Genomic DNA, 26,397 nt, shown 5'->3' with positions numbered 1-26,397 from the left:
TGAGACTGCCTTTCTGCCCCATCCAGGATGGAGGGCACTATCTCCATACAGTTTCTCTCTGATGCCCCCAGTTCTCCCTGGAAAGTGAAGGAGTTCCTCTTCACACTGGAGTGTTCCTTCCTCCCCAGCCCCCTTATCTAACTGGCTTCTGTTTGCCTTTCACTTTTCAGCTCAAACTTTCTCAGGAAGTTTATTCATTCATTCATTTGTTCATTTGTTCATTTATTCATTCTACATTTATTCTGTACATGCCCTGGGCGAGATGTTGAAGATACAATGATGAGCCAAAACAAACATACCCCTAATGGGGCTCACAGTCTATGAGAGCAGACAATCAAGTACCTTATTTTTCCATGTATAAGACGCTATTTTATTCTAAAATAGTTAGACTGAAAATTGAAGGGCGTCTTATACACAGGAGTCAGCCAAGGAGGGAGCCAGGTGGGTGCTTAGCTGCCCATACCTTGTCAAACGGGCTTCCTCCAATCACAAGCCTTATTGTTACTGACATCAGCTGATGCCGTAATTGGAGGTGGAGATGAAGAGTGTGCAGATGCAACAGGGACTGGAGCGTTCTGAGCCCATAAAGATGTCAAAAAATAAAAAGATAAATACCAGCAAGCGATTGTCTTACTCTGCAAAATTCAAACTGAATGTAATCAGCTATGCAAAAGAGCATGGAAATAGAGCTGCAGAGAGACAAGTTGAACCCCCTGCCCATTGAGTGTATGTTCAGACAGTGGAGAAAACAGAAGGAACAACTCCTTAAGATGCCAAAAAGAAGAAGGCCTTAAGAGGAAAACCAGCAAAATGTTTAAAATATTGATTTCTTAATTTTGGGTTGGAAAAGTGGGGGGCGTTTTATACATAAGGGTGCCTTATACATGGACAAATACAGTACGTAGAAGTAAGAGTGCCACTGTGATACCTCCAAGAATGCAGTTGGGGGAATTGGACCTACTTAGGGAGGCTGGGAAAGCTGTTTAGGCAATGAGAGAAACATATGAGCATTCTAAGCAGAGCAACAACCTGTGGAAAGGCTGCTCATCAGGAGAGACAAAGCACATATTAGGACCTGAAAGAAGGGCGAGGTGGCTGGCCAGAGAGTGAAGGCTGTTGCACTGAGTGTGGGAGAGTGAAGGGCGGAATATCCAGGACTCTGTAGGATGCCCTCTGGAGTTTGCCTTGATACTGAGAGCAAAGAGACAATAATGTTTTAAGTGTGGGATGGGGAACAGGTGTGTCGAAGGGTAGAGAAGAGGTGAGGTGAGGCGTAACGCATGGCATAATCAGGTTTTTCTTTCAGATTATCATGGCTCTATGGTGTAGAATGGACTGCAGGGCCCCTGTGGGTAGGAGTGGAACTGGCTGGGGTACTACTGTGGTGCAGACAAGAGACAATGGTTCTAGTGGAAACAATGGCAGTGAAGACGGAGAGAGGTACAAAATTCTAGAAGATACATAGGAACAAAACCAAGAGGATTTGGTAAGGAATTGGTAATAGCAAAACTAAGGGGATTTGGTAAGGAATTGGTAATAGCAAAACCAAGGGGATTCGGTAAGGAATTGGTAATAGGAACTGAGAGGAATTAACAATGACTCCTGGGTTGTCACCTCCACACTGGGGAGTTGGGGGTGGGAAGTGCTGTTCTTTGAGAGGGTAGGGCTAAAATAGGACCTGGTTTAGCTTCTATTGTGCCCACCCTGTACAAACCTACCCAACACTCAGCACCGTTGTAATTCATCATTATTTGGGTGATTATGTGTTTATTGTATGAATTTCCTGGAAAATTATTAGCTCCATGAGGGTGGGACTTGAATTGGTCTTATTCACCCGGAAATCCTTGAGGCCTGACTTGTTGGCATTCAGCAAATGTTTGCTGAATAAATTAGTGACCATCTGCCTCGTTCGGTCTGCCCCTGGGAAATCACCACGTGAAACATTCACCATTTCTGTAGTCTCCATGCATCCCAAACAGAATTTGTTACTAACTTCATATGTTGGAGTTGAAAAGCACTGGGCTTGGAGTCAAAAGATCTGGGTTGAAGTCCCACTAGTTATGTGCTGTGCTAGCAAAAGGTCTGTAGACGAGTCAGAAATAATCAGAAATATTTTCCCTCTGGGGTAGAGCAACCTGGAAGGCAGGCCAGTCAGAATACAAACTCAACAAACGAGATTGTCATTCTGAAGGTGTTAGCTTTACCATGCCCTGTAATGGCTCATTTTATTTTATTCATTTCATTTCATTTAATTATTTTTTATTTGTTAATGGTGGAAACCTAGAGGGACCTCAGAGTAGATCAGAGGTCTCCAGCATTGGGGCTGCCCTGAAAGAAACTTTTCTAGGAGTCATTTCTCTAAGGGACATTTGCCTCCCATCATTCTTTCCTTATGAAGAAGTCATACATCAGAGAGTAGGGGGTGAGCACTGAGTCACATGGGGAGCACCATCCAGCCTCAGGAGTTCTGGTTCCAGACCCAACCTGCTGCCTTGTGACTATAGATAAGCAACAACCCCCACCCCAGCCGGGGCCGAGTGTATACATGTAGAAAATGAAGGCCTTTACTATCTTCATGCCTATTCGCAGGGTAGAACTGGGTATTGGGGATGTTGTTGCAGAAGCTGAAGGGGTGATAGCTTACAAGGCAAGGAGGGTCAGAGCTGGTGGAATGAGGTTGTTGACTTAAGACACTAGGAGGCACAAGTTCAAATCTCCAGCTGCCTGAATAACATCTATCTGTTCATCAATAAGGCACCCCCCTGAACCCTAAACTAAAGTAGGCCCCTCACTATTTCCTATCATAGTACCTTTTAAAAAAATAAACCATAAAAAATTACACAATTCTAAGTTAAATATGTATGTGATGATATTTCAATTGCATCTCTGCCACTGCACGATAAGTTCCATTAAAATCCCCTTCTGTATGAACAGAACTTAACACAGTTCCTGCCAGGCATAGATTAAATCGAGAACTATTGAACGAACGAATGAATGAATGAATGAACGAAGATGGATGGATGGATGGATGAGAATGTGAGTAGGTGAGTATAGAAAACACAGTTCTCAAGCTTCAATATTCCCTATTGTGCTGGGACTTCTGCCATCTGGTTTTTGATGCGTTCACTCCCCTCCCCAACCCTACCAGAGCCCAAACCATTTCCCCTGTCCCCAGGAGAAAGACCCAGATCTCCTCAGCTTGCTTGCTGGAACTGGCACTGCGACTCTTTTTCCTTATTATATGGCTGCTGTCCTGACAGTCATTGCTTTTATGATTAAAAGGGTTATAACTTAGCTCAATCCTAAAGATTACTTCAGGGGACCAACTGCCAACCAATTTCTGTCAAGACTTCTAAAACGACCTTGGTTCTGACAACAACAGCAGTTCCGCTATTTTGTTATTTGTCAGGCTGGTACTGAGCACGTCCCAAACATTATCATAACAGAGGTGTTCTTCTTACCTCCCTTCCCCAGATGAGCGCCCTGAGGGGGTTTGCCCACAGTGAAGCAAATGGCACTGGGCCCAGCTGACTTGGGATGCAGGCAGGCTGAGTACAGAAACTGTGCCCACAAACATTACGATAGATTTCCTCGTGTTCTAAAAGCGTGTTCTGTTAGCTGAGTGCAGCTCCAGCTGTGAGATTTCTATTATAGGGTTCATATTGGGTCTCCAAGTAATGCCCAATTGCAAAGTGGGCGGGTGTGGAGAGGCCGCTGTGTCCCGGGGAGAGGAAATATTTTGATTTTGGAGTGTCAATGGTGCATACAAGTTCTGCAGATGGTCCTCCAGGGGCTGCAGGCTGTGATTTCGGGAAAAGCTCGAGTGTCCGCTCTGGATGCGATCGGCCCAGGCGGGGAGGAGCAGGTGCCCAGTCCCTGACTGCCCGCAGCATCGGTGGCTCCCATGCCTAGGTTTCCCCGATAGAAGTCCTGATGCCAAAAATCTGCCACAGCAGAGGTCAACTTTCTCATTGCATTTATTTCCATTTTAAGCAATAAGGATTTAAAAAGTCAAATTAGGGATTAAGTCCCAAAGTGTGCCAAACAGCCAACTGAAGCACGTGGAGGATCAATGAGTATTTCATAAAGTACCATCTTACAGTAACAAAACAAAACAACAACAAAATTAGTGCTTTTAACCCTTTTTGAAATAGCTTGGATGAAAATCAACTCTTAACCAAGCCTGGAACCAATATGCTGTTGTTTCTTCTGTTTGTATCAATTTTAACAGCTGTTGCTTTGCTAGGATTAATTTGTCTCCGAGGGGTTTCAACACTATCCTCCCTGGTGTATTTTCAGAGCCCATAATGTCATGTAATCGGGACCATGTTATTTTTGTCTGAATCTCTGGGAGTGATGTAAGAGGAAAAGGAAACTAGCTAACTCCCAACCATTTGACCAAAGGTTAAATTAGTCTTGGCCTTTCCCCAGCTGGACAGAATGCTGCTCAAACATTTATTCCACCCGGCAGAATGGGAGTCCTCTTCCTCTCTTCTTGAATTGTTGGCCTTAAGATATCCTGCCCCATCATGTCCCCAAATAATATGTCAATACTCTTGTCCCCTTCCCCACAGCCCCCACCTTCACGATGTTCATTAGGGATCATTAGCACTGAGGCAAAACGTGTAGAAAAGTCATAAGAGGTGGAAATAGATGCTGACATGGGAATTGGAAACATACTTTTCTTGAGAAAGATTTCCAACTGCAAAGTGGCTGCAAGAACACACTGCTCGGCCCCTTGGCCTTTGTCATCAGCGCGGATGCCCTGTATCGCCAAGATCTCAGGAACACCCCGATGGCTCTGGTTGCAGCTTCTTCTCGGCCAGCCAAAAACCCCTCCCGAGCCCAGTAGCTGGTCCTCTTGTAAGACACAGACATGTTGGCTTTTACACCATCAAACTTTCACTTCCTGCAAGTACAGGAAGCTCTCTTGGGGCCTATGAGTGAGTCAGAAAAACTCAACATCTCTCCATTGACACTATCGGTTTTGTATTTGAAGGAACTTCGGGACATGAGTTGTGACTGTTAAATGATATACCAGGCCCGGTGAAATATTTATGTTTCCTTTTGGCATTTTTCTTCTGTCAGCAGCAGAAATTCGTCCAGTGGCAAATGACAGCCTTCTTCCTGAGAAGCAGTGGGGACACTGGTAGAGAACGAGCTAGGACTGTGGAGCTAGAAGAGCTGTGAAAGCAACAGCGAACATTTACTGAGACTTCACCAGGTCTTCACCTGCATTATTTCCTTTAGCCTGTGCAATGATCCCAGGAGGCAGGTACTTCTCTTGTTCCCATTTTCAGAGAAGGAGATTGACACTTGGAGGCAGGAGGTGGGAGGCCATTCTGGGATTGTTGGGATCAACTTCTCTAGCAATGTTGTTTCTTCTTCCCTGAAATGGGAACAATAAGACCTGTCCTTTCTATAGACAAGGGTAGTTACAAAACTTGAATGAGACACAGAGGTGAAAAAAATGGCACTGCGAAGCAATATTCAATGTTCTTGTTGTTATTTTTGTGGCTGAACCATAATAAGCACCAGGGACCCACTGCCTCACCAGCTTCTGTTTGTGGCCTGAGTCTTGCAATTGGTAGGATAGTGTGTGGTGACAGAGACCCATGTGGATGGTGGCATTTCAAATCTTATTGGATGAAGAGTAAAAAGAAGTAAGAGCAAGAGAACAGGAAAAGGATCTGAAAAAGCAAGAGCATCCTGTTGGCAAGGAGAGAGGAGATAAAACAATATGTTGCAGTATCAGTCAGTTGTCTTCCCTCTCAGCGCCCAGCCTACAGTCCCTGTGGGCATCTTCATCCAAGCTAATTCTGTCAAGCGCATCCTTCAAAGAGCTCTCGCATTTCACTTCTCTCCTTCCTCCCTGTCACAGTCTTGGTTCAGATGCCCATCACCACTCACCTGGACTTTGTCAAAGCCTTCTACCTGCTCTCCATGCCTCCACTCTCATCCCCGTCCTCCATCTTGCTGTCAGAAATCTTACCCTTCAAAGACTACTCCATCCCTTGAAGGATAACATCTGAATTTTGAGCATCATTTACCACCTTTCGTGACCCCAACCTTACTAACACCTACAGCCTCTGGTGAACCACAGCTTAAAGGCTAGTATTCCAGCCACACAACCACTGGCCATTGCTCGCACTTGACTTTTCCTCTTTCAACCTCTGTGCTTTTAATGTTTGGGACGCAGGAAAGTTGTCCTTCCTATTTTTACCTCTGAATCCTGCAAAGTCCAGCTCAGGAATTGCCCATATATATGTTTTTTATTGATTTCTTTTAGAGAGAGAGGAAAGGAGACAGAGAGAGAAACATCAATTGCCTGACTCCTGCTCGCCCTGTATTAGGGATTGAGCCCAAAACCAGAGCGTATGCCCTGACCGGGAATTGAACCAGCAACCTCTCAGTGCATGAGATAATGCTCAACGAACTGAGCCACAATGGCCAGGGCTCTTTCTGTACATTTTTTTGAATTATCCAATAGTATTGTAATTACTTAATGCCTGTCATTCTCCCTCGGGGTTTCTAAGCAGTGGGAACTGCGTTAGCCTCTATAAGTCCCCAGCCTTGGTGTCTGGTGTACAGAAGGCACTTGACAGAGGCCGTGTGAAAGGATGAATGAACCTCTAAGCTTGTATTGGGCTTATATGCAAGATGGCTCTTCCTTTTTCCCCTGCTCAGTTCACTGACTATGTTTTCCTAAAAATGTTCATCAGCTTTCCAATGACTCTAGAGATTGTGCTCATGCCCATGAGGTGATATGGTGACTCCTGATTCTTTTCAAGTTAGGAAGTGGGTGGTATGTAAAATATCTTAAAGCAAGCAAGAAAAAAAAAGCTTTTTTTTAAGTTAAAGTTTTCATTCAAACAAACCATTTTACTGAACTCTGGAGCATCTTGGGAAAGACATTGGTTTCATGCAAGGTTTGCACAAGATCTCTACCAGCAAATTAATCCAGGGAAATGAATCCTCCCACCTCCTTTATTTTGCTGGTCTCATTGGTTTAATGAAAAGGGTTGGAATGGTGTTGACAACACCGTGTTATCCAAAGGAGCAAGATTTGGATCTATTCTTTCCTCAAAAAGAAACAATATAAACTCTGCAAGCAGAGGCATGTTTCCTTTTTTTATTTTTACTTTTTTCATGAAAACCTATTGCAGTTCAGTGGGTTAACCACAGCTATCCTGGAAATACACTGTATTAGATATGCAGCCCCAAGCCAAAATGTCACAGACATCTTAATTGTTCTAGGTGACTAATACTCATTGATATATGTACATACATGCATATTCTGTTTTGAATTTGCCCATCAACCAGCATACATAATAACCTTAAAGTAGAAACAGATTTAACTTTTAATTTTTACTAGTCTGATTACAAATGAGAATTAAATCGTGTGGTTAAAAGCAACAGCAACCACTTCAGCCAAGTTAAAATGAATAACTTCCACAGAAAGTCTCTCGTTAGGAACATTTCTTGGGCTTAGCCAGGGTTCTAGATGAAACCAATTACTTTCTGGGAAGTTACTATACTGGGCATGGTCATCTGGCTTGGTGGTTCTCAAACTTGAACTCAAGGATTAGCGTAGGGCCGGTGGCATAGGGATCTCGAAAGGAGAATTTCGAAAGCGCTCTTCCCAGGCCTCCTCCAGCTAGATACGGACTTGGTGTGTCCGGGGCAGGGGGCCTGGAAAACTGTACTCTGACAAAGCCCCAGCTAATTTTGATGCAAAGACCCCCACCCCACCCCTCACCTTGCACGGGTGTAATTTGGGGTAGTATCTTTGTAATTCTTGAAGTGGAAGCTCTGTGCAGGGACCAAAAAATGCATGTGACAATGCCTGCCTGCTGGTGTTCTATGACAAGAGCCACACATTAAATAAAAAATATGTTTGCCACTCAGAGAGCAAGAGTTTGGTGTTCGTGGGCAGTCAACAGCCTCTTCATATGTAAGTGATTTGTCACAGATTACTTGGAGTTATTCTATTGTGCAAGAGCGGTGGAATGGCCTAAGTAAAACCAGTCCTTGGCAGCCTCTGCTCTCACGAATCCTGAGGTTTTTCTCAGATTAGGGTGGGAAGGACCGAGGCTTTCAAGCTAGACCGTCCTTTTCATCTGGTACAGATCTGGCCCCGGCCTCTAAATGCAAGGGCCTTTTCCACGAGGTCAGCAGAAACCAGATACCTCCGCCTGTTCTCTAAGCTGTAGATCAGAGGCCTGACTGATGGATAAACTCGCTGGGGAAGCTCCTCGAGAGTGAATGGGGGTGCAATTACCTTCGAACTCCCGGTGATGGCTGGACCCTTTTATTTTGAAAGCTGGCTCAGGCAGAAACATAGCAAGTTATGGGGAGATGGCTCATGTCCAAGGCAGCAGGTGACCACTGGACATCAAATTGTTTCCTTTAATATAAATCATTGTTCATTTTAGGCTTCCTTCTTTGTCATCAGATATGTGTCATAGATTTCTAAGAATATTTTAAATAATTAATTTTTTTCCACAAAAGTAGTGGAGAAAAATAGTTAAAAAACAAACAAAAAAAAAAACCATTCTCACTTAAAGTACTTTTCCCATCTATACAAATAATGTAATTGAAGTTTGGAAAAAGTAACTAAGTCTTTATCTTCATTTTTCTTTTAGTTATAAGTTGGAATCAATAGCTAGAGATTTGTATTTCTGCTTTTTTTGTTGTTGTTCCTTGATTTGTTGTTATAAATTTCTCCAAAGGAAAAACAATTAACTGGGTAACAGCAGACAAAACTGCTGCTATTGAAAAGTGGAATATTAAGTGGCATGAATCCAAGCGTTCAGGAGATAACTTCATAACTTCACCAAATAGTCAGTGTTCCACTCTTAGCCCAGATATTTGCTGTATCTGGAAGTGCATGGAGATGAATACTGGAATCGTTGCTTCTTCCAGGTGAAATGAGCCTTAGCCAATCCTGTGCTTGCAGATCAGGCACCAACACTCAGAAAGTCTGGGCCCTGTCACATGCCATGGAGATGGCAGTGGCTGCGCTGGCTCTGCAAACTGGCCGTGATGACACACCCACCTTTTCCAGTTGTGAATGGACAACCCTGGAACGAGGGATCCTCGACCAGAGGAAACAACTGTGCCTTTTACATGTGTTTCCTTAATCCTGACAATTAACTCTGTCATTGCATATTCCTGTTTTCAGGGTCTTCTAATTCTCTAAAAATCAGCAACTTAAAAAGCAGCCATTTCCCTGCACCATGCTCAAGGCCAGCATGTGCTCCGTCTTTCTCTTTGGCAAATTGTCCACTTGTCTGTCAGATCAGACCAGATCCTTCTGCAGCAGAGAGCAGCTCATGGTCTACTGCTTCTCCCTGAGGAGACCCCATTGGCTCCCACACAAAGCAGCCATAGCAAAAGTGCCTGCTGTCAATGTCTTCCTCACTTCTTCCCCCTTCCTCCCTGCTCCCTCATTTCCTTCATCTCCCTCCCTCCCTTTCACTCTCCCTCCCTCCCACTCTCCCTCCCTTGCTCTCTCCCTTCCTTTCTTACTCCCTTCCTTCTTTTTCCCTCTTACTTTCTTATAATTTACTCCCATCCCACATATCTGAAGCCTGAGGTCTATTGAATGAGCCCCATGTCACATGTTATTAGCTGGAGGCTTCCCTCACAATCCCCTTCATTCACCTCATCGTGGCTACATTTGTAGTGGAGTCTATCACCAAAGGACACCTTGCTACCCAAGTTTCCTTTATGGGGATGTTGCAATTTTTGCTGCTAATTTGGTAAGGGTTCTGCTAACCGTGTAGATCCCCTTCCTTAAGGAATTGAGATTCCTTCAGTGACTGCATAAGCCCAGTTTTTCCTCAAGGTCATGGGTACTATATTCTTTTCTTTTCTTACTTAGCAATTTACCTGTGATAGCTGCTCTGAGAGTAGACATTATCCTGGTACTGGGGTTCAAGTCATGACTACAATGTGTGGGTTTCCTCTCAGCCCCAAAGAGAATTCATTTCATGAACAAACTTTTAAATATGAATTTTTGTTGGTAGCACTCGCTGGCTAGTATCATAAATTTATCCATTTCTGATCATGGATTTTTTTGGCATACAAAGAAACATTCTTTGACATCCACTGGCCTCATCGATAGGAGCTCTGAAGTTGGGGGAGAGATGCTGAAAGAAAATCCTGTGTCTCCGTGAGTGCACTTGACCATTGATACAGACCCGCAGGTGCTGCAACAGGAAGACATGCCCTGAACAGTCTCCCGGCTGCATCTGGAAGATGGTAGGTCTGCACCAGAATAACAACACTCAGATGCTCTCGTGAGAATTCAGTCACCGAGGTCCTCCAGGAGGCAGTGGCAGTCTGGGGGCTGGCTGGGCTGAGGTGCTCACACTCCATCCATCACCTTCAAAGCAGCATCCCGGGCAGGAGCTCTTCCAGGGGGGGCTCCACTGGGCAAAAGGGCGTTCCATTTGCATGTCTTTGTGGCGCTGTTTGCATTTTGCACTTTACCACCTGTCCACCCAAAGGTAGAAGTTCATTAAAATATTCTCCTGTGCAGGCCTTCCCAGGAGATAGGGTTTCCCTTTTCCCACAGGACAGCCATCCCAGGCCCAGGCCATACCTCAGGGAAGCTCAGGCAGCCCATTTTCTTCAAGACAAAGGAACTTTCCACTCAGAAGCTTCTTCTTCTTAGTTTCCTTATCTGTGGAATAATGTTAGGTTAAATGTGGACCTTCCCAACTCCAACATGGGGTGATTTTTGCTGACCCATCATTGTAGGAAAGAGAGTAATGATAGGAAAAGCTACATTGCTGATCTTTCCACATGCCAGGCACTAAGTATCCACATGTACTGGCCGTCTGTCTTCAACACAACTGCCCTTGACAAGTACTACTGCTATGTTTATATCAAGGATGAAGAAACTAAGACAAGAGTGGTTAGAAGACTCGGTGAAGCTCACAGAGTAAGAGGTGGAGCTGGGTACCCACCCAGGCCATCTGGGTTCAGGGCTAGAAATTTCAACCATACCCTATACTGAGATAAATTATTACATATATTTTACATGTTTACTTATTTAACTTCACCATGTGACATATGAACACATTCTTATAAAAATTGAAACTTCCATTGTGAGTCTGTACTGCTGTGATTACTAGTAAAAGAGAGGACCTTTTCATATGCTAACTAAATTTGTCTTTTATGTTCATTCTTCTGTGAATTACCTATTCATATTGTTTGTCCAGTGTTCTATTGGCTTGTCATTTTATTATTGATCTCTAGGAGCTTTTTATATATTCGGATACTGATCATTTGTCTATTATATACATGGCAAATATTTTCTCCTAATCTGTTGGGTGCATGCTTTTAAAAAAAATCTCACTTATTGAATGCTATTGCCTTGGCATGCATTAGCAATAATCCTTGTAGCAAAACTATGTGTTACTCTCTTCTTCAGTTTTATAGCAGAGCAACATGTGATACAAAAGATAAGCATCTTGCTCCAAGTCACACACACATGGCAGAGCCGGGATTGAAGGCTGTCTGATTCAGATCCAGACTTACTACCACTCTTAACTCCATCTATTCTAACAGTCCCACTTGGCAAAATGCAAGGACTATTTTTTTAAATATCAGGTCATTCTTATCATAGACAATGACTATAAACTCTTTAATTCAGCTAGTAAGCTTTCCTGTTTCTATTAATGTCATTTGGTGTGACAATATGCAAGACCCGGGAAGTAAAAATCTAATCACTAACCCCTCGAAGGCAGGAACCAAGTTCTGTTCACGGTGCGACCCCAGAGCCCGCGGGAGGTGCTGGGAATCGACAAAGTGGAAGGTGCTGTGTCCAGCAGGCAGAGTTCTACTGGCCTGGTGTTGCCGCCCGAGGGAGGATTTGTGCTCTCCACTATCCATGGGGGTGTCTTTCCGCTAATGCATCCCGCCCTGGGCGCTGTGCTGAGAGCTGTGTGAGTAGATGCTGTCCCATAGCGGGTTCCTTCTTCCTGACCATTCACGGCTCCTCCTGGATCCCAGCAGAGCATCTTTCAGCCCATCTGCCAGCCTGGATGGAAGTCAGGATCTTAAGGTTACAGAGCAAAGGAGTTGCGAACCCTGTATTGAGCTTATCCTCAAGAGCCCCTCTTGCGGAGCCTGGCCCATCCGCCTCTTTGCAAGGTCCGTTTAGCATTTCAGAGGGGAGCAGAGTAGCTGGTTCTATTTGCTGCCCTGGCTTCCTGGTTGCCGTCCTCTCCCTTCCCACCAGCACTTCACTGCTTTGTTACATACACTCAGAATCTACCCCTGGTTAATGGACAGATGTTTTCCCCTTGAGGTGGATTCCAGATCCTTTGGGTTTTCTTTTGTTGCTTGTATCTGTACGTTTTTTCCTCTAGAAGCTACTGTCTGGAGGGCATCAGTATGGTGTTAAGAAAAATTCTGGACTTTGGACATGACTCTGAATCTTCCAGCTCTGTGCCCCAGACAAGTAAAAATGCCAATAGGTAGTAGACTACATAGCAAATCATAAGTCTTAGTCTCTGATCCCTGCCCTATATCTGCCCTTCTAAAATCCTTTTTGGAAGAAGGGAAGGTATTTAAAAACTCAAATGACACCTTCCCTATAAAATTTCCCCCAGACTAGCCCCAGACCCTGTTCCCCTGTCAAAATTGATCACTTCCTTCCTCTGCCTTCCCATTGTAGCTTTTCTTCTTCTGAGTGCAGCACTTGCGATATTAGAGTGAATTATTTCTCTCCCTGTCTCCCACATTAAAGGTAAGCTCCAGAGGACCGACACGTCTCACCCACTAGGTATTCCGAGCACCTGTGCCAACACTGAGTATGGGGTGATCACCCCGCTGAAGGTATGAAGGGGAGTGGGCCAGGCTCTGGGGAGAGGGAGTCGGTACCAGAGAGCAGAGAGAGGGAACGATATCAAATGGGTGAGCTGGGGTTGGAGGAGGAGATGAGTGGAAGGGGGAGAGTGGTAATGGAGAGGTGTGTTGGGGCAGAGGTTGGGGTTTGGGGTCCCATCACCTGGATGGAGGCTCCACCCCAAAAGCTGGAGGGAGATTGGACTCCAGTTCTGCACTGCCACTTCCGATGCCTCTCAAATCTCAGGGCCATCAATGTAATGGGGCTCCTGGTGCATCCCGCACAGGGAGTGCCGAGGTCGAGAGGAACGATGTCATGTGAAGAAGACACTGCGTGAATGAGGTGCCAGCATGTGGAGGGGAAGCTGCCCCCCAGTACCTACAGTCAGCACACAGCAGGGACCATAACCAGGTGCCTGGACTGCTAGTCAAGGGCCCTCCCGCCGCAGGGGGCTGTCCCATGGGAGCTCAGGAGGGAGGAACATGGATTTTAAGTAACGCAAAGGAATTCTTCCTAAGATCACACACAAAGCCCAGACTCATGGCCAGCTCCGAGGCCAGCCAATCGGATGTGAGAAACAGGAAACAACCAAGCGATGAAGTAAACTGATCCAAGTGTTGAAAAGATAATTTGTCCAAAACCAGGCCCGTGGTGACGCTTCGCTGTTATTTATTAGCTAAGGGCAGGGGTATGTGGAGCGGCCATTACTAGACCATCTTTAAGGCCCTTACTGACCCAAGTATCAGAACGAAGGCTCTTTACTCTCTCGAATTTCCCGCTCATTTTCTGGGAAGGTTTTTTTCAGTATGAACTCGGTTAACTTTAGGAAGCAGTCCCCGTGTTTAAATGTTTGATGCCACAAAGGCCAGAGAGAGGAGGGGAAGCTCACACCTTCCCAGGGGGCAGGAGGGCATTTTTTATTTTGCCTGGGGGACAGTCGTTCATCCAGCGATCCTGACGTCACTGCCAGGGAGTCCACTCTGAGTGCAGGACCCCTTCCCAGCACAGTCATGCCAGGGGGAGACGTCAGCTGTGCCCTCGAGAGGGGAGGAGAGAGGCTCTGAGGGGTGGATACCCCACAGCCCGCTAGTCCCGGAGAGCAGTGCCTTCAGTAAGACAGTGACAACAGCAAACACTGGCTGGGACCTGGGCACCCCAGGCAGGGAGCTGAGGACACTGTGTACCAGAGCTGCTGCCCAAACACTCTGCCCCTAAACCTCCATTCCCGCATCCGCAGGAGAAGGAAACCCTCGCTCCCAAATACCACCTTGCGATGAGCTGCACCACAACCATGGACCACATGCTGAAGATGCCGATGGCCTCTTCGATACCAAGAAACTGCTATCGGGTCTGCTTCAGGCAAGAGGGCTGGGGAACAATGACAAAGCATGGAAGGTGTCTTCCAATATATAAATACTCTCTTGTTGGCTTTTGAGTTTTGAACCTACTGCATGCAATTAACTAATCAAAAATAACTAAAATAATTCACATTTAAAGTCAGAGGAACCCACAAATGCAGTTTCCCAGTCCAGTTGAATCAAAATATCCAGACAGGAAATGAGGCAGTGTTTTAACCAATTCTCTAAAGTGACCCTGGTGCCGGGTTCAAGGACCCCTGCCTGCGTTTGAGGACCCCTGTTTTACAGATAAGAGAACTGACCTGTGAGGGAGCCAAGTCACACCCTTGCTTAGGCACAGAACAGCCGGTAAAATCTGGGTTTCCAGTGCCCAGATCTCCAAACCATGAGACCCTCCTCTTCTTCCCACTGGGGCTCCCAGAATCCTCCCCTCTCAGCGCTACAAGAAAGGCTCTCCTTGTCCCAGATCCCTTGCCCTTCAAACCCTGCTTTCTGCACGCTAACCTGGAAACCTGGGTGATGATGTGTTTAGTGGGTACTAATGGGCTAATTGGCTCCTTTAAAAGACACTGCTTGAACCCTTCTGGAAACATTTGCAATTAATGGCTGTGTTTTACTCCTGGTAAGTTCATATGGGGGATTCACTACAACAATTTCCCCAAAACGCTACCCCAGGAGGCAGAGGAGAAAGAGCTCTGCACTTCAGTCCCGGCCATGGGTGGAAATGTTTACTGTGTGGAAGTCATTTCTCTTTTTGCCTCATTTCCTACATCTGTAAAATAAGGACATTTGACACAATAATCTTAAAGGAACCATTTAACTCTTAAAAGTCTATTCCATAACCCCTGTCGGAATCTTTCCTTTCTGTTTAAATCTATGTTTCCAATGACAGGCCCTGGAAGATTCAATAGTCCTTTTGGAAAAGAGTTCGCGGCAACACGGGTATTTTTGAGCTCAGAGCCCCAGCAGCAGGGTTGGTCTCAATCACAAGAAGGAAGAAGAGCTTGGGATTCACTACAAGACACTGAAGCCAAACGCGAGTTAAAGATGGAAGTGAGCCGTGAGAACTGAAGAAGGCCCGGTCCAGGAGACGCGTGTGCGCGCAGACACGCCTGCTCGCCACGGTTTCTGCTCCTGCTGCGGGCGGGTGCATCTGAGAAAGGGATGGCCCAGAAGAGATGCCCTATTTTTCATCCCCTGGCAGGACCCCTGGACCAGCTGGTATGCGGAGCCTTAACCTAAGGCATTCCTCCCACTAAAAGGCAAGTCAGTGCTCCCGAGGAAGGCAATGCTCCGTCTTATCAGCCACACACCCCAAGTATCTACAAACTTATCAGGTCTTTTCATGAACAGGCGTTTTTATTATTATTATTATTATTGTGATAAAATATACATCCTATCTAATAAAGAGGGAATATGCTAATTGACTGCCCCGCCCTCAAAGATGGAGGTGCCCACAGCCACAAGATGGCCAGCAGGGGAGGGCAGTTGTGGGTGATCAGGCCAGCAGGGGAGGGCAGTTGGGGGTGACCAGGCCAGCAGGGGAGGGCAGTTGGGGGCAATCAGGCCAGCAGGGGAGGAGTTAGGGGGTGATCAGGCTGGCAAGCAGAAGTGGTTAGAGGCAATTAGGCAGGCAGGCAGGTGAGCGGTTGGGAACCAGCAGTTCTGAATTGTGAGAGGGATGTCTGACTGCCGGTTTAGGCTCGATCCCTGTGGGGTCCCAGATTGGAGAGGGTAAAGGCTGAGCTGAGGGACACCCCTCCCCCAGTGCATGAATGTCATACACCAGGCCTCTAGTAACATATAATGTGCCATTTTCACCATTTTTAAGTGACAAGTTTTGTGGCATTATGTGCATTCCTTATTGTGCAACCATCACCACCACTGTCCCTATAACTTCTTATCTCCCCAACTGAAGCTCCCTCGTTCCCCTCTCCCCACCCTTGGCCACCACCATCCTATTTCCTGTCTCTATGGATTTGACTGTTCTAAGCACCACGGGTAAGTGGAATGGTGCAAGGTATTCCTTTCCTGTCTGGCTTATTTCACTTAACATAATGGCATCACAGGTTCAACCATGTGCTGTCATGTGTCAAAATCCCTTTTTAAGGTTGAATAGAAAGGGATGTGTCTATACTGCATTTAGTTGATGTCTTCATCCACTGATGGACACCTGCATTGCTTCCACCTTTACTGTGAATAACACCTCTGTGAACATGGGTGTGTAAATATCTGTGCCAGTCCCTTCTATGACTGGGTTTGGATAGGGGTGGGCAGGCCATACCTGGCAGGCTGAAGCATTGCAGGCCGACTCCATATTTCAGAGTTTTCTTCACAGCCTTCCCATGCAGTGAGTCCTCTGGCCTCCCCAGCCTCCCCACCGCCTGGTGAGTCCTCCTTAGTGGGCAGCAGCTGTGTTGGACACCCCCAGGCTTTCCTTTCCGAGTTGGGAGGGCCTGGCCCAGCACATTTGGTGGCTCTGTGGAACGTTTCCTCACAAGCATGGACCTTCCTGCCTCCTCGGCTGAGGACACGGATATGTGACTCAAACTCACGTACGAGAGCACATCTCCCCAAATCTCAATGACCTTCAAAATAGGAAAGAATTTAATTGGAGGGTATGGGAACCTCTCTCCTAGAGTAGGGTTTTAAAGGTTACCAAAACATTTCTGAACAATGTGTTGAAGAGACAAGACTAAAACTGTGGTTTCGTTTCCTGAAAAGAATTCCTGACAAGCTATTTATTACAGAGCCCTTGATATCACTGAGGGTAAGTGGAAAAAAAAGACAAGTGTTTCCAATATGTGCGTGGCTTTGTGCATTAAATTATTTGTTATCTTTGAGAGGGAAAAGGGGAAAGAAAGCCAAATCAGAATCCTGGGTCATCATGCCCCAAGCCAAGCCCTCGGGATTGAGTTCACAGAGTGGTTTTATTTTCCCCAGGTTTTTTAAGGTTATTGAGTCTTCTGTGGGCAAGCCTTGTAACTAATTTGTAAGAACGGCAGTTACTTTTTTTTATTATTTTTCAATCCTCACCCAAGGATATTTTTTCCACTGATTTTTAGAGAGAGTGAAAAGGGAGGGAGGGGGGAGTAGAAGGGAGAGAGAGAGAGAGAGAGAGAGAGAGAGAGAGAGAGAGAGAGAAACATGGATGTGAGAGAGACACATTGGTTGGTTGCCTCCTGCACTTTCCCTGACCAGGGCAGAGGATTGAACTTGCAACTCAGGTATGTGCCCTTGACCTGGAATCAAACCCTCGGCCCATTGGAGTGAGGGCCAATGCTCTAACCATTTAGCAACACTGGCCAAAGTGTTACTTGTTTTTTTAAACATATGAGAGCCAGGACAACATCCTCAGTGTTAAGAAATTCTTCTCTAAAACTCAGTGTCGCCACAGAACTGACTGGGAATAGACATGTGATTTTAAATGGTCATCATCTTTCCAGTCTCCCAGCATTCACATGAGTTCCGGTTCTAATCCCAACATCTAAGGCCACCTTTAAAAAAATTATTTTCCAGTTACAGTTGACATACAATATTTCATCAGTTTCAGGTGTACAACAAAGGGATTAGACATTTAAATCCCTTCTGAAGTGATCACCCTGAGAAGTCTAGCACCCTCCAGCATCATAACGTAGTCATTGCAATATTATTGACTATATTCTCTATGCTGTACTTTACATCACCGTGACTATTGTGTGACTACCAGTTTATAGTTCTTAATTCCTTCACCTTTTTCACCCAGTCCCCTAATCTCCCTCCCCTCTGGCAACCATCAGTCTAGTCTGCTCCTGATTCTATGAATCTGCTTCTGTTTTATTTACATTATTTTATAGGTTCCACATATAAATGAAATGGTATGGTATTTGTCTTTGTCTGACTTATTTCACTTAGCATAGTACTCTCTAGGTCCATCCACGTTATTGCAAATGTAAGGCCACCTTCGTGTAGGTGTCCCCCTGCCTGTCTTCTACATGGGAACTCAAAGCCACAAATGTGTTAGTCCAACCACAAGGAAATGTGAGATTTGCAAGCTCTTCAGGACTACAGCTCTAGTGAATACTGATTTATTTATTCACTTTTATTAATCGCTACCATTTTATTGTGATCTTACAATGGCCACTATTAAGCACTTTACATACAGTTTCTGTTCCACTCTTATGACAGCTGTGTTAGGTAGGTCGTTTTATTGCCCCATTTTACAGGTGAGGAAAACTGAGGGTTTGAATGGCTAATTTTCCAAGGGCACACAGCTAGTGAATAAAACTCTGCTCCTTTGCCCATTGGGGAAGGTCTTTATGTAACCAACAGATTTCCCTTTCTGGAATTAGTGTGTGTTAGTGTGTGTCAGATGTGAACTTGAAAGACTCAACATGTGATGGATGGACAACCCTACACACAGACACACACACACACAGTCCCCAGCCTTTACCTGACAAGCTCCTGCCCCCACCTCCCTTTGGCAGGGCAAAGCACTTTTGAGCACACACAATTAGGGGTGGGAGGGAACGTCGCTGCGAGCTTACAGAGTGTTTGTGGCCATTACACCTCCCTCGGGGCTACTAGGGAGCATGAACTAATTGTATTAACAAGTGACATCTGGAATTTATTCAATTTTACACGAATCCTGTGTTGTTTATTAATGAACCTGGGATCTCAGCTGTTTAACAAAGAGACCCTGCCCATGGGTTTGCCAGCTCTGGCTAGAGCAGTGCCGTGGGTCCTGTCCATTGCTGCTCAGCTCCCCCCAGGGAGGCTTGAGGGTCCCTACCCTAGGTCACCAGACAGGAGGGACTGGGAAAGGCCCTACATTGTCCTTCCACAAATTGGATATAGCTGCGTGGGATTGGAAAGAGGGGTCCTGCCAAGGTCCTGGGGTCGCTGTGTTTGGCTCCACATGGGGTCAGGTTGGAGGGAGAGCTATTCTGTGCAGCTCAGGATGGCTTGGGATGGGGTGCTTTTTATCCTGCTCAGAATATAAAATATGAAACCAGCCGCCCATCTCTGCAAACAGACTGCAGAAACAGAGTTATACCAGCAATTAGGCAACCCAAGCCCAGTTGATAAATAACATCTATTTCATAATAAAGAAAAGAAGGACAGAGACCTGCTTTTGAGAAAGAAACAGAAAAGGCAGGGCCCAAAGACCTTGAAACCATTAAGAGGCAATGGGGCCCAGGCCACCGTGGTTTCAGGTTCCTCCTCGCTACATAGATAAATGGCCAGCGGAAACATTATCCAAGCAGTTTCACATCAAAGGCTAAGTGGCAAGCTGGTCTTCCTTTTAATCTGGCCAATAACCAAGTGAGAATCAGACGTGTACGTGTTTAGGGAGAGGGCTTCAGGCTGTTCCAGAGTGGACTCTCCCATGCCCATTCCCAGCTGGTCTCCACGGAGGAGCACTCGCTGTGTAAGACACGCAGGGTGGCACCCACATCCAGAGCTTTCGGGTCTTGTAAGCACCCTACAGAGCGGCTGAACAGTGTGTGAATACACAGGACCGAAGCCTGGGGGACATCGGAGCTGCACGCATCTCCCTTGCCCCTAGCTGGCTGGAGGAATTCCCATGGGGTCCACCTGCCTAGAAACCCACAGGAAACCTACCCAGGAGGGTCAGGGTCTACCCAAGGGCCTCGAAGCTGGGGGAGAAATGATGAATTCTCATGACCTGCTGACTTATCGGCAAAGCAATGGAATCACGTTGTTTTTACTCTCTGTAGTTGTCTAAAGTTATGTGTCTCAGAAATGCATCAGCCATGACGTGGATGAATCCTCACTCCGCTTTGGGAGGCAGGCAGGGCAGGAGCGATCACCATGATCCCACGGAGGCAGGGGAGGCCCATGGAAGCGAAGCCACTCACCCAAAGACACCAGCTTGTCATGGCCGATTCGGGGCCTCAAGGGGGGGCTTCTGATCACTTGTCCAACCTCTGAGGCAGCGTGCTCTTCACCCTGCCTTGTCACTAGTCAGCTCCGGCTAAAGAGGCAGCCCATAGGGCAGGAAGAAAGTCTGTGTGGAGATTTTCCCCAGCAGTCTCGCTCTCTCCTCTTTACACCTTTCGCAATTCTACTCACACGTTGACACTATTCCAAGGTCAGTTTCCTCCTGCCTGACCTCAGCCAGCTAAGCTAGTCCAGCTCCAGTTTCTTCTAACTCGATGTGACATGTACTAGTTGTGGGTTCACGTCCTCTTTCCATGGGGTCTGAGGGGGGACTGGCTTATTGGTAGAGTCTGCCCTATGGCTCGGGGAGGCCTGGTGGCTGCAAGGCTGTTGCTGAGCGCAGGCCTGTGAAAGGCCCCCTCGCTCACAGCATAAAGCACACACATGGCAGGGGTTGCTTAAGCCTCCTCAGCCCACAGACCCTGCAGTCTCTACTTCATAAAGAAAGAGAGAAAGTCAAGGTCTCCTAGTGTGAGGTCTCCTCAAATCACCCTCATCCTCTACCCTCTTTGCAGCCTGCCTTCTTGAGCTCTCCCTTGGGTTTTGGTGGGAGGGGGGGGGGCACACCTGGTACAATCTCCTCCTACTTCTTTCACTACAGCTTCTGTTTGTTTTACTCAGCTTCTCGCTGGCCCTGGTTTTTGTTGTTGCTGTTGTTTTCTTGTTTTTTGTTAATCCTCACCTGAGGATATTTTCCCCATTGATTTTTTAGGTAGAGAGAGAGTGGAAGAGAGGGAGGGAGGGAAGGAGGTAGAGAGAGAGAGAGAGAGAGAGAGAGAAACATTGATGTGAGACCATGGATTGGTTGCCTCCCACATCTGCCCTGATGGGGCCGGGAAATGAACCTACAACACAGGAACCTGCCCTTGACTGGGAATTTAACCCTTAACCCTTCAGTGCATAGGCTAGCACTCTAACCACTGGACCACCAGCCAGTGCCTGGTTTTGTTTTTATTCCTGCATTCAGAGCCATCACTTTTATGTTCATGCAGTAGTCGGATCACCTGAGCCAGGTTCTGATCCCCTGTTTCTAAATGCCTGCTGGAGATTCCTGCCTGGATACCTCTTTGTCATCCCAAAATTTCCATGTCCAAAGCCTGATAGCAAGACTCTCTTCCCAAAACTTTGTTCCACGTTTCAACCTCTGGGACAGTGGTGCTGCCATTTCCTTACTCAGCTGGGCTTGAAAGCTTCCTCGTCTTCTTTTCATCTTTCATACTCATTCATCAGGCTCTGGTGAGTGATACCCTGGTTTGTTTCCTTCCGCTCCATCCCCATGACCAAGCAAGCGTGACACCAAGCTCATTCTTACTCAGTCTGTGTCTCCTCCCCTCCGCTCTGCTCCACAACTGCATGCTCTGCCCACTGCCTCGTCACTTCCCGCTCCAAAACAGCTGGAGATGCCTGCTCTCTGGGACATGACCTCGGGCAGTGGCTGCCCCAGGCCCTCCGCAAGCCGACCACTGCCAGCGCGCCAGACCCGCTCTGGCCCTTCGTCGCTCACGGTCACACAAGGGTGCCTTGGCCTCGCCTCTGCAGCTTTGCCGCTTTCTTTGACCAGAAATTCCTTCCTCTTGCTTCCTGGCCTATTGGGATTACGTCCTGCCAGTTCAAAATCCACCTCTTCTACAACTTCTCTTTAACTGTCCTCTTTTCTTGGGTGCCTTCCTGTTCTCCCACACAGTCCAGTGGCTTCTGTTTCTTTGTTTTTTAGTCCCTGCATTATAATATGTTTGTCCTATATTAACTAAAGTGTCATGAAAAAGAATGAAACTGTCGATATGAATGCACTGAGGGTGTTTTGGAGGAAAAGGTACAGTGGAAATCGCAGGTGTTAACAATAAGGGGGGAAAGACCATAACTATGTGGTGCTGATGACAAGTGACTGATGAGTGTCTGTTTTGTTAATGACATCTGTGATGCCGCCTGCATTCGCCTTTATGTCCGCATCATAAAGAGGAAGTGTGAGGAATGCTATGCTTTGAAGAACAAAGTATGTCTGTCTTCTAATTCCTGCTGCAAATAAGCTCTACACAGGCACCTGCCCAGAGGACTTCAATGCTTAATCTATGCCCAATGCCTTTTCGTTTTCTTCCCGAGCATGAGGGAGACTAGCAGGGAGCCTGCCTCTTATATCGAGTTCAGCCCGGCACCGGGACTGCGCTCTCGCCCACACCACTGGCTCCCCTGAGGGACGAGACCCAGCAGAGAGAGCGCCGAATCCCAGCCACAGTCACCACTTTCTGTGTGTGTCTCACTAGACCTGGACTTGGGTGGGGATTGGAAGGAGGGGATGTGCAGGTCTAAAAGGGTGGACGCCACCCCCCAAAAGCTCAACTCTGAGGACACAGACAGACAAACAAGCTGTAGGTGGTGGCACAGTCATCTGACAGCTTCCTTTTACAGCTGCAAAATGTTGCATCGGGCAGTCAGCCTCGACTTCATCTGGCTTCGGTAAATACAAATGCAGCCACGCTACGTGCCATCAGCAACGTGCGCTCTCACCACGTAGCCACGATTGTGAGAACAGGGCCCCCAAACTCCTCCGCATTTAGCTTTCACGGAGGCTATTTTGAATGAAAATTGTTATTTCACGTGTTTCATAGATGGTTATACGTGTTTGCCACCTAAAACCGTACGCGCACCCAGATTCTAAACCGTGTCAGAAAACTAGGGTGTTGTCTGCCCTGCCTCGTCCTGTAAGAACAACCGCTCCGCCCCCCGCCCCGGGCTTCTGCTCCGTCACCAGAGAGCGGCACAGCTGGGCGCCCAGCGCTGGGAGAAGGATGCACGTGTGCTTTGTGGGACGCAGGCTTATAAACACAGCCAGAGCCCTGAGGAGTACACAATATAAATGCTTTATTGCTAGCACAGAGGTTTCTTCTTAAGTAAATTAAAAGAAATAAATCTTCATTTTCACATTCTATATTGCAGTTCGAAGGTAACTAGCTGGTTAATGGGTACGTTCACTTGGACACACGCTATAAGGGGAGAGCATGACATTCACACGGAGGATCAGACACGTGGCATCCCTCAAGGCATCGGGGCGCGGAATGCACTGTCGTAGGTAAGTAACAGCAAGTAGGGATTTCTTTAAAACAGGAGCAGACAGGGCTAGAAAGGGGACCCGGCGTGGTTAGAAAGCAGGAACAGTTAAATACAGAAGGCTATCTATGTGTTGCCCACATTCCATATACTCCAGGTTATGTCTGGTACTTTTAAATAAATGACCTTCCTCTAGGTTAGAGCTGGGGTTGGATTTGGCAGCTGGAAGGAGGGACGCAGGGAAGGAAGCTGACACTGCTCACATCGGGGAGGAGTGCGTGGCTGGGAGGAAGGGGGCCAGCCTGCTTCTCACCCCCCTCGGGAGGCCGGGAGGCAGGAACAGTCCGTGGAGGGGCCGCTGCGTGTGGCAGAGGAGCTCTGGTGCAGCGTGGTGACGGGGGCACCCTGGAACGGTGCCAATGGGAAGGAAAACCGCCAGGCTTGGCCAGATTCTCCAAGGTTCCTGCCAGTGGGATTGGGGCATTTTAAGGCATGAGAGGCCAAAATAACACCCATAGCACGGCGGGGAGCCGCTGGTGGTGCAGTGGGGGCTGGGGTGCAGGAGAAGCTATTGATCCAACTGCAGAGGTAACCCACTTAGTTAAGAGTTGTCAAGCGGTGTTGGAAACAAAATCATTTCTGCAAGGCACCCAGCATTTCTCCAAATGCTCGAGCCTACTCAGATTGCTTTGGTTGACTTTAAAGATAAACTTTGGAAAAGATCTTATTAATCTATGAGAACAACCCACCCCCTGCCTTATTCTAGAATAACCAAGGAATCAAACGCAGGTGCGCACCCCTCCCCCAGACATGCCCACACTCAGAAGCTGGGAACTACACACGGTCTCTGCCTCCCCACTTCCTGGTCCTTCCCTCGTGGTACCGGTGGACGTGAGAAATCCAGGCTGGGTCTGGAAAATGCCCACTTCCTCCCTCCTGCCTAGCATATCTGCAGTGTACCAGCTTCTGGCATTGTCAGTCTGGCCTGGCTCTCACTAAAGCCATTTCAATATTTTGCTTTGAAGAAATGGATAACATGAAACGGTAATTTGGCTGCAAAACCTTGGAAAATTGTTCCCGGCCCAAACATCTGCCCCAAATGAGCTCAGCTGAGCTCTCCTCGGAGGAGCAGGGGCAGGGGAGGAGCAGGGAGCGCCTGGACCGGGAAAGGAAGATGGCAGGAAGGCTGCCTTTCCGTAGGAGGAAGGGTTTTGTGACAGAAGGCATCCAATAACACACTCCTTATGCAGCCCCACCTCAGAGAGATCCTGGGTGTGCCGACAGTCACCCCTCTGTCCTTCATCCCGCCCTCCCCAATATTTGGTATCGTTAGGTGATCCCCTACAGAGTGCCAAGAAACTGCCCAGCTGGCTTGCTTTAGTAATGCAGTGACTGGCCTGGCCTGTGTGTGATCATTTTCATCTTTAAATAAGGACCGAGTATCAGCTTTGGATTCCTGAGAGCTGGGCCCCTCAGGGAAAGCAGAGAGGGGGGTCGTGCAGGCGGCCTTCACCTTCCTCTGGGCCTCCTTAGGAATTCTTCTGGGGGATCTTGACTGTCACAGTCTTCACTTCGGAGTACTCTCGCAGGCCGAATTCTCCCCTGGAAACAGAAAGGGGCAGTGTCAGCCTCCAGGCCCGGCAGCCCCCCCGGAGAGGCCAGAGTCCTGGGGAGGTGCAGCTTGTCACCTGCTACCAGCAGGCCCTGGGGTTCCTGTAGGAATTCCTAATGACGCCCAGCCCCATGTGCGGGCTGGGGAAGCCGTTGCCTATGAGCAGTCACCGTTTCTTACAGGTAAAGGATGATCTGTCTTCACAGTATTACACACAAAGGCCACACGTCCCAACTATTCAGAGAAACAGGCCAGAGGTGCGCCATGGCCAGCAGTCACCAGAGGCCCTGGCTGTGCGCCTGGCTGGGCACCACGGTCAGCGGCAGGCCTTTGTGTCTAATACCTGGGCTGTTTCTACCTCAGGGGCACTGGCTCCTCAGGACCATGGCGAGCTTTTCTCTTCAAATCCCGCTCCTGCCACTGGGCCCAGGATGTGTCTGTGCTCCGATCGCTCTCCCAGAGAGCGGGTCCACTCTAACCGGGAGGAGACCAGGAGATCCCCAGGCTAAGGGCCTCTGGGTTTGGGATTCTAAATCCCTTCTCATTGGCTCTTAGATCTAATACATGGAAATAACCCCCAATGCCTATCACAGCAGAGCACAAATCACTGAAATGCCTCAAAACATCATCCTGAATAAACAATGTCCGCAGCCCTCACAGCCATCAAAATAACTGACTGAAAATGACTTGGGAGCATTGGAGATCTTGCTCCTTGGCAAGTAAACTCTTATGAAAAATGTTTTAAAAGAAGGGAAGTGGCAGTAAGCTGTCATTTCTCCCCCGCCCCCCTCCGCCCAGGCCCCAGAATCTCCTTCAGCCACTTTCCTTCCTGGCTCACAGGGACCTCTGGGATCTTGGTTATAGGTCAAGGACTGTCATTCATCTGGGGAGCAAACATAACTGAGCTATGACTATGGGCAGCACTGCACTGGGTTGGGTGAAGGAGAAACTAAATAACGGCTCCAGCTTCTGAGGAGCGTGCGGTGGCTGGGCTGAGAGGAGAGTGGGCGCTGGCCGCCCTCCCCAGCCCTCTGGACACTGTCCACTGCTCTCAGGCTGCTGGGGTGGAGTGAAGCCTTGTGGCTACCATGCAATTTGTCTTCACTTTTCTTCTCTAGCCCCTCCCATTCTTACCTCTTTTTAATTGTCTTTTTTTTCTTTTCTTGATTTCACTGTAAAACCAAGCATGTTCTGTTTTTTCTTTAAAATGCTTGAATTCTTCTCCTTCTATTCTCTGTAAAGTCACCTCCACGAAGCTTTTCCTGATGCTAAGAGAAGCAGCTGCCCTCCCTCTGTGTTTACAAAGCACTGGACCCACCTCTAGCACAGCCTGTCACCAGGAGGGCTGCCTGAGCATCTGTCCCCCACGGGCTTGTATCTCACTGACCGGACTTCCTGCTCCACCAACCTAGTGTACAGCCCACAGCACCGGCTTCCTCCCCACCAACCTAGTGCACAGCCCACAGCACCACTTCCTGCACCACCAACCTAGTGTACAGCCCACAGCACCACTTCCTGCCCCACCAACCTAGTGTACAGCCCACAGCACTGGCTTCCTCCCCACCAACCTTGTGTAC

General features: G+C 47.5%; 1 protein-coding gene across 1 annotated transcript in view; it reads right to left on the bottom strand.

Moving 5' to 3' along the window:
• Positions 1-23,002: 23,002 nt before the first annotated feature.
• The window catches only part of ALDH1A2 (aldehyde dehydrogenase 1 family member A2), a 51,637-nt gene continuing 48,242 nt past the window's right edge, over positions 23,003-26,397 (bottom strand). Inside the window, exon 12 of the mRNA XM_006085903.2 lies at positions 23,003-24,810. Coding sequence (XP_006085965.1) covers positions 24,738-24,810 — 73 coding nt within the window. The 3' untranslated portion in view covers positions 23,003-24,737. The remainder of the gene's footprint in view (positions 24,811-26,397) is intronic.

The sequence above is a fragment of the Myotis lucifugus genome, unplaced genomic scaffold (genome assembly GCF_000147115.1).
Source record: "Myotis lucifugus unplaced genomic scaffold, Myoluc2.0 scaffold_23, whole genome shotgun sequence".
In the NCBI taxonomy this organism is placed as follows: domain Eukaryota; kingdom Metazoa; phylum Chordata; class Mammalia; order Chiroptera; family Vespertilionidae; genus Myotis; species Myotis lucifugus.
Note: the sequence above shows the minus strand (reverse complement) of the source record. Positions and strands in the feature narration are given on the sequence as shown.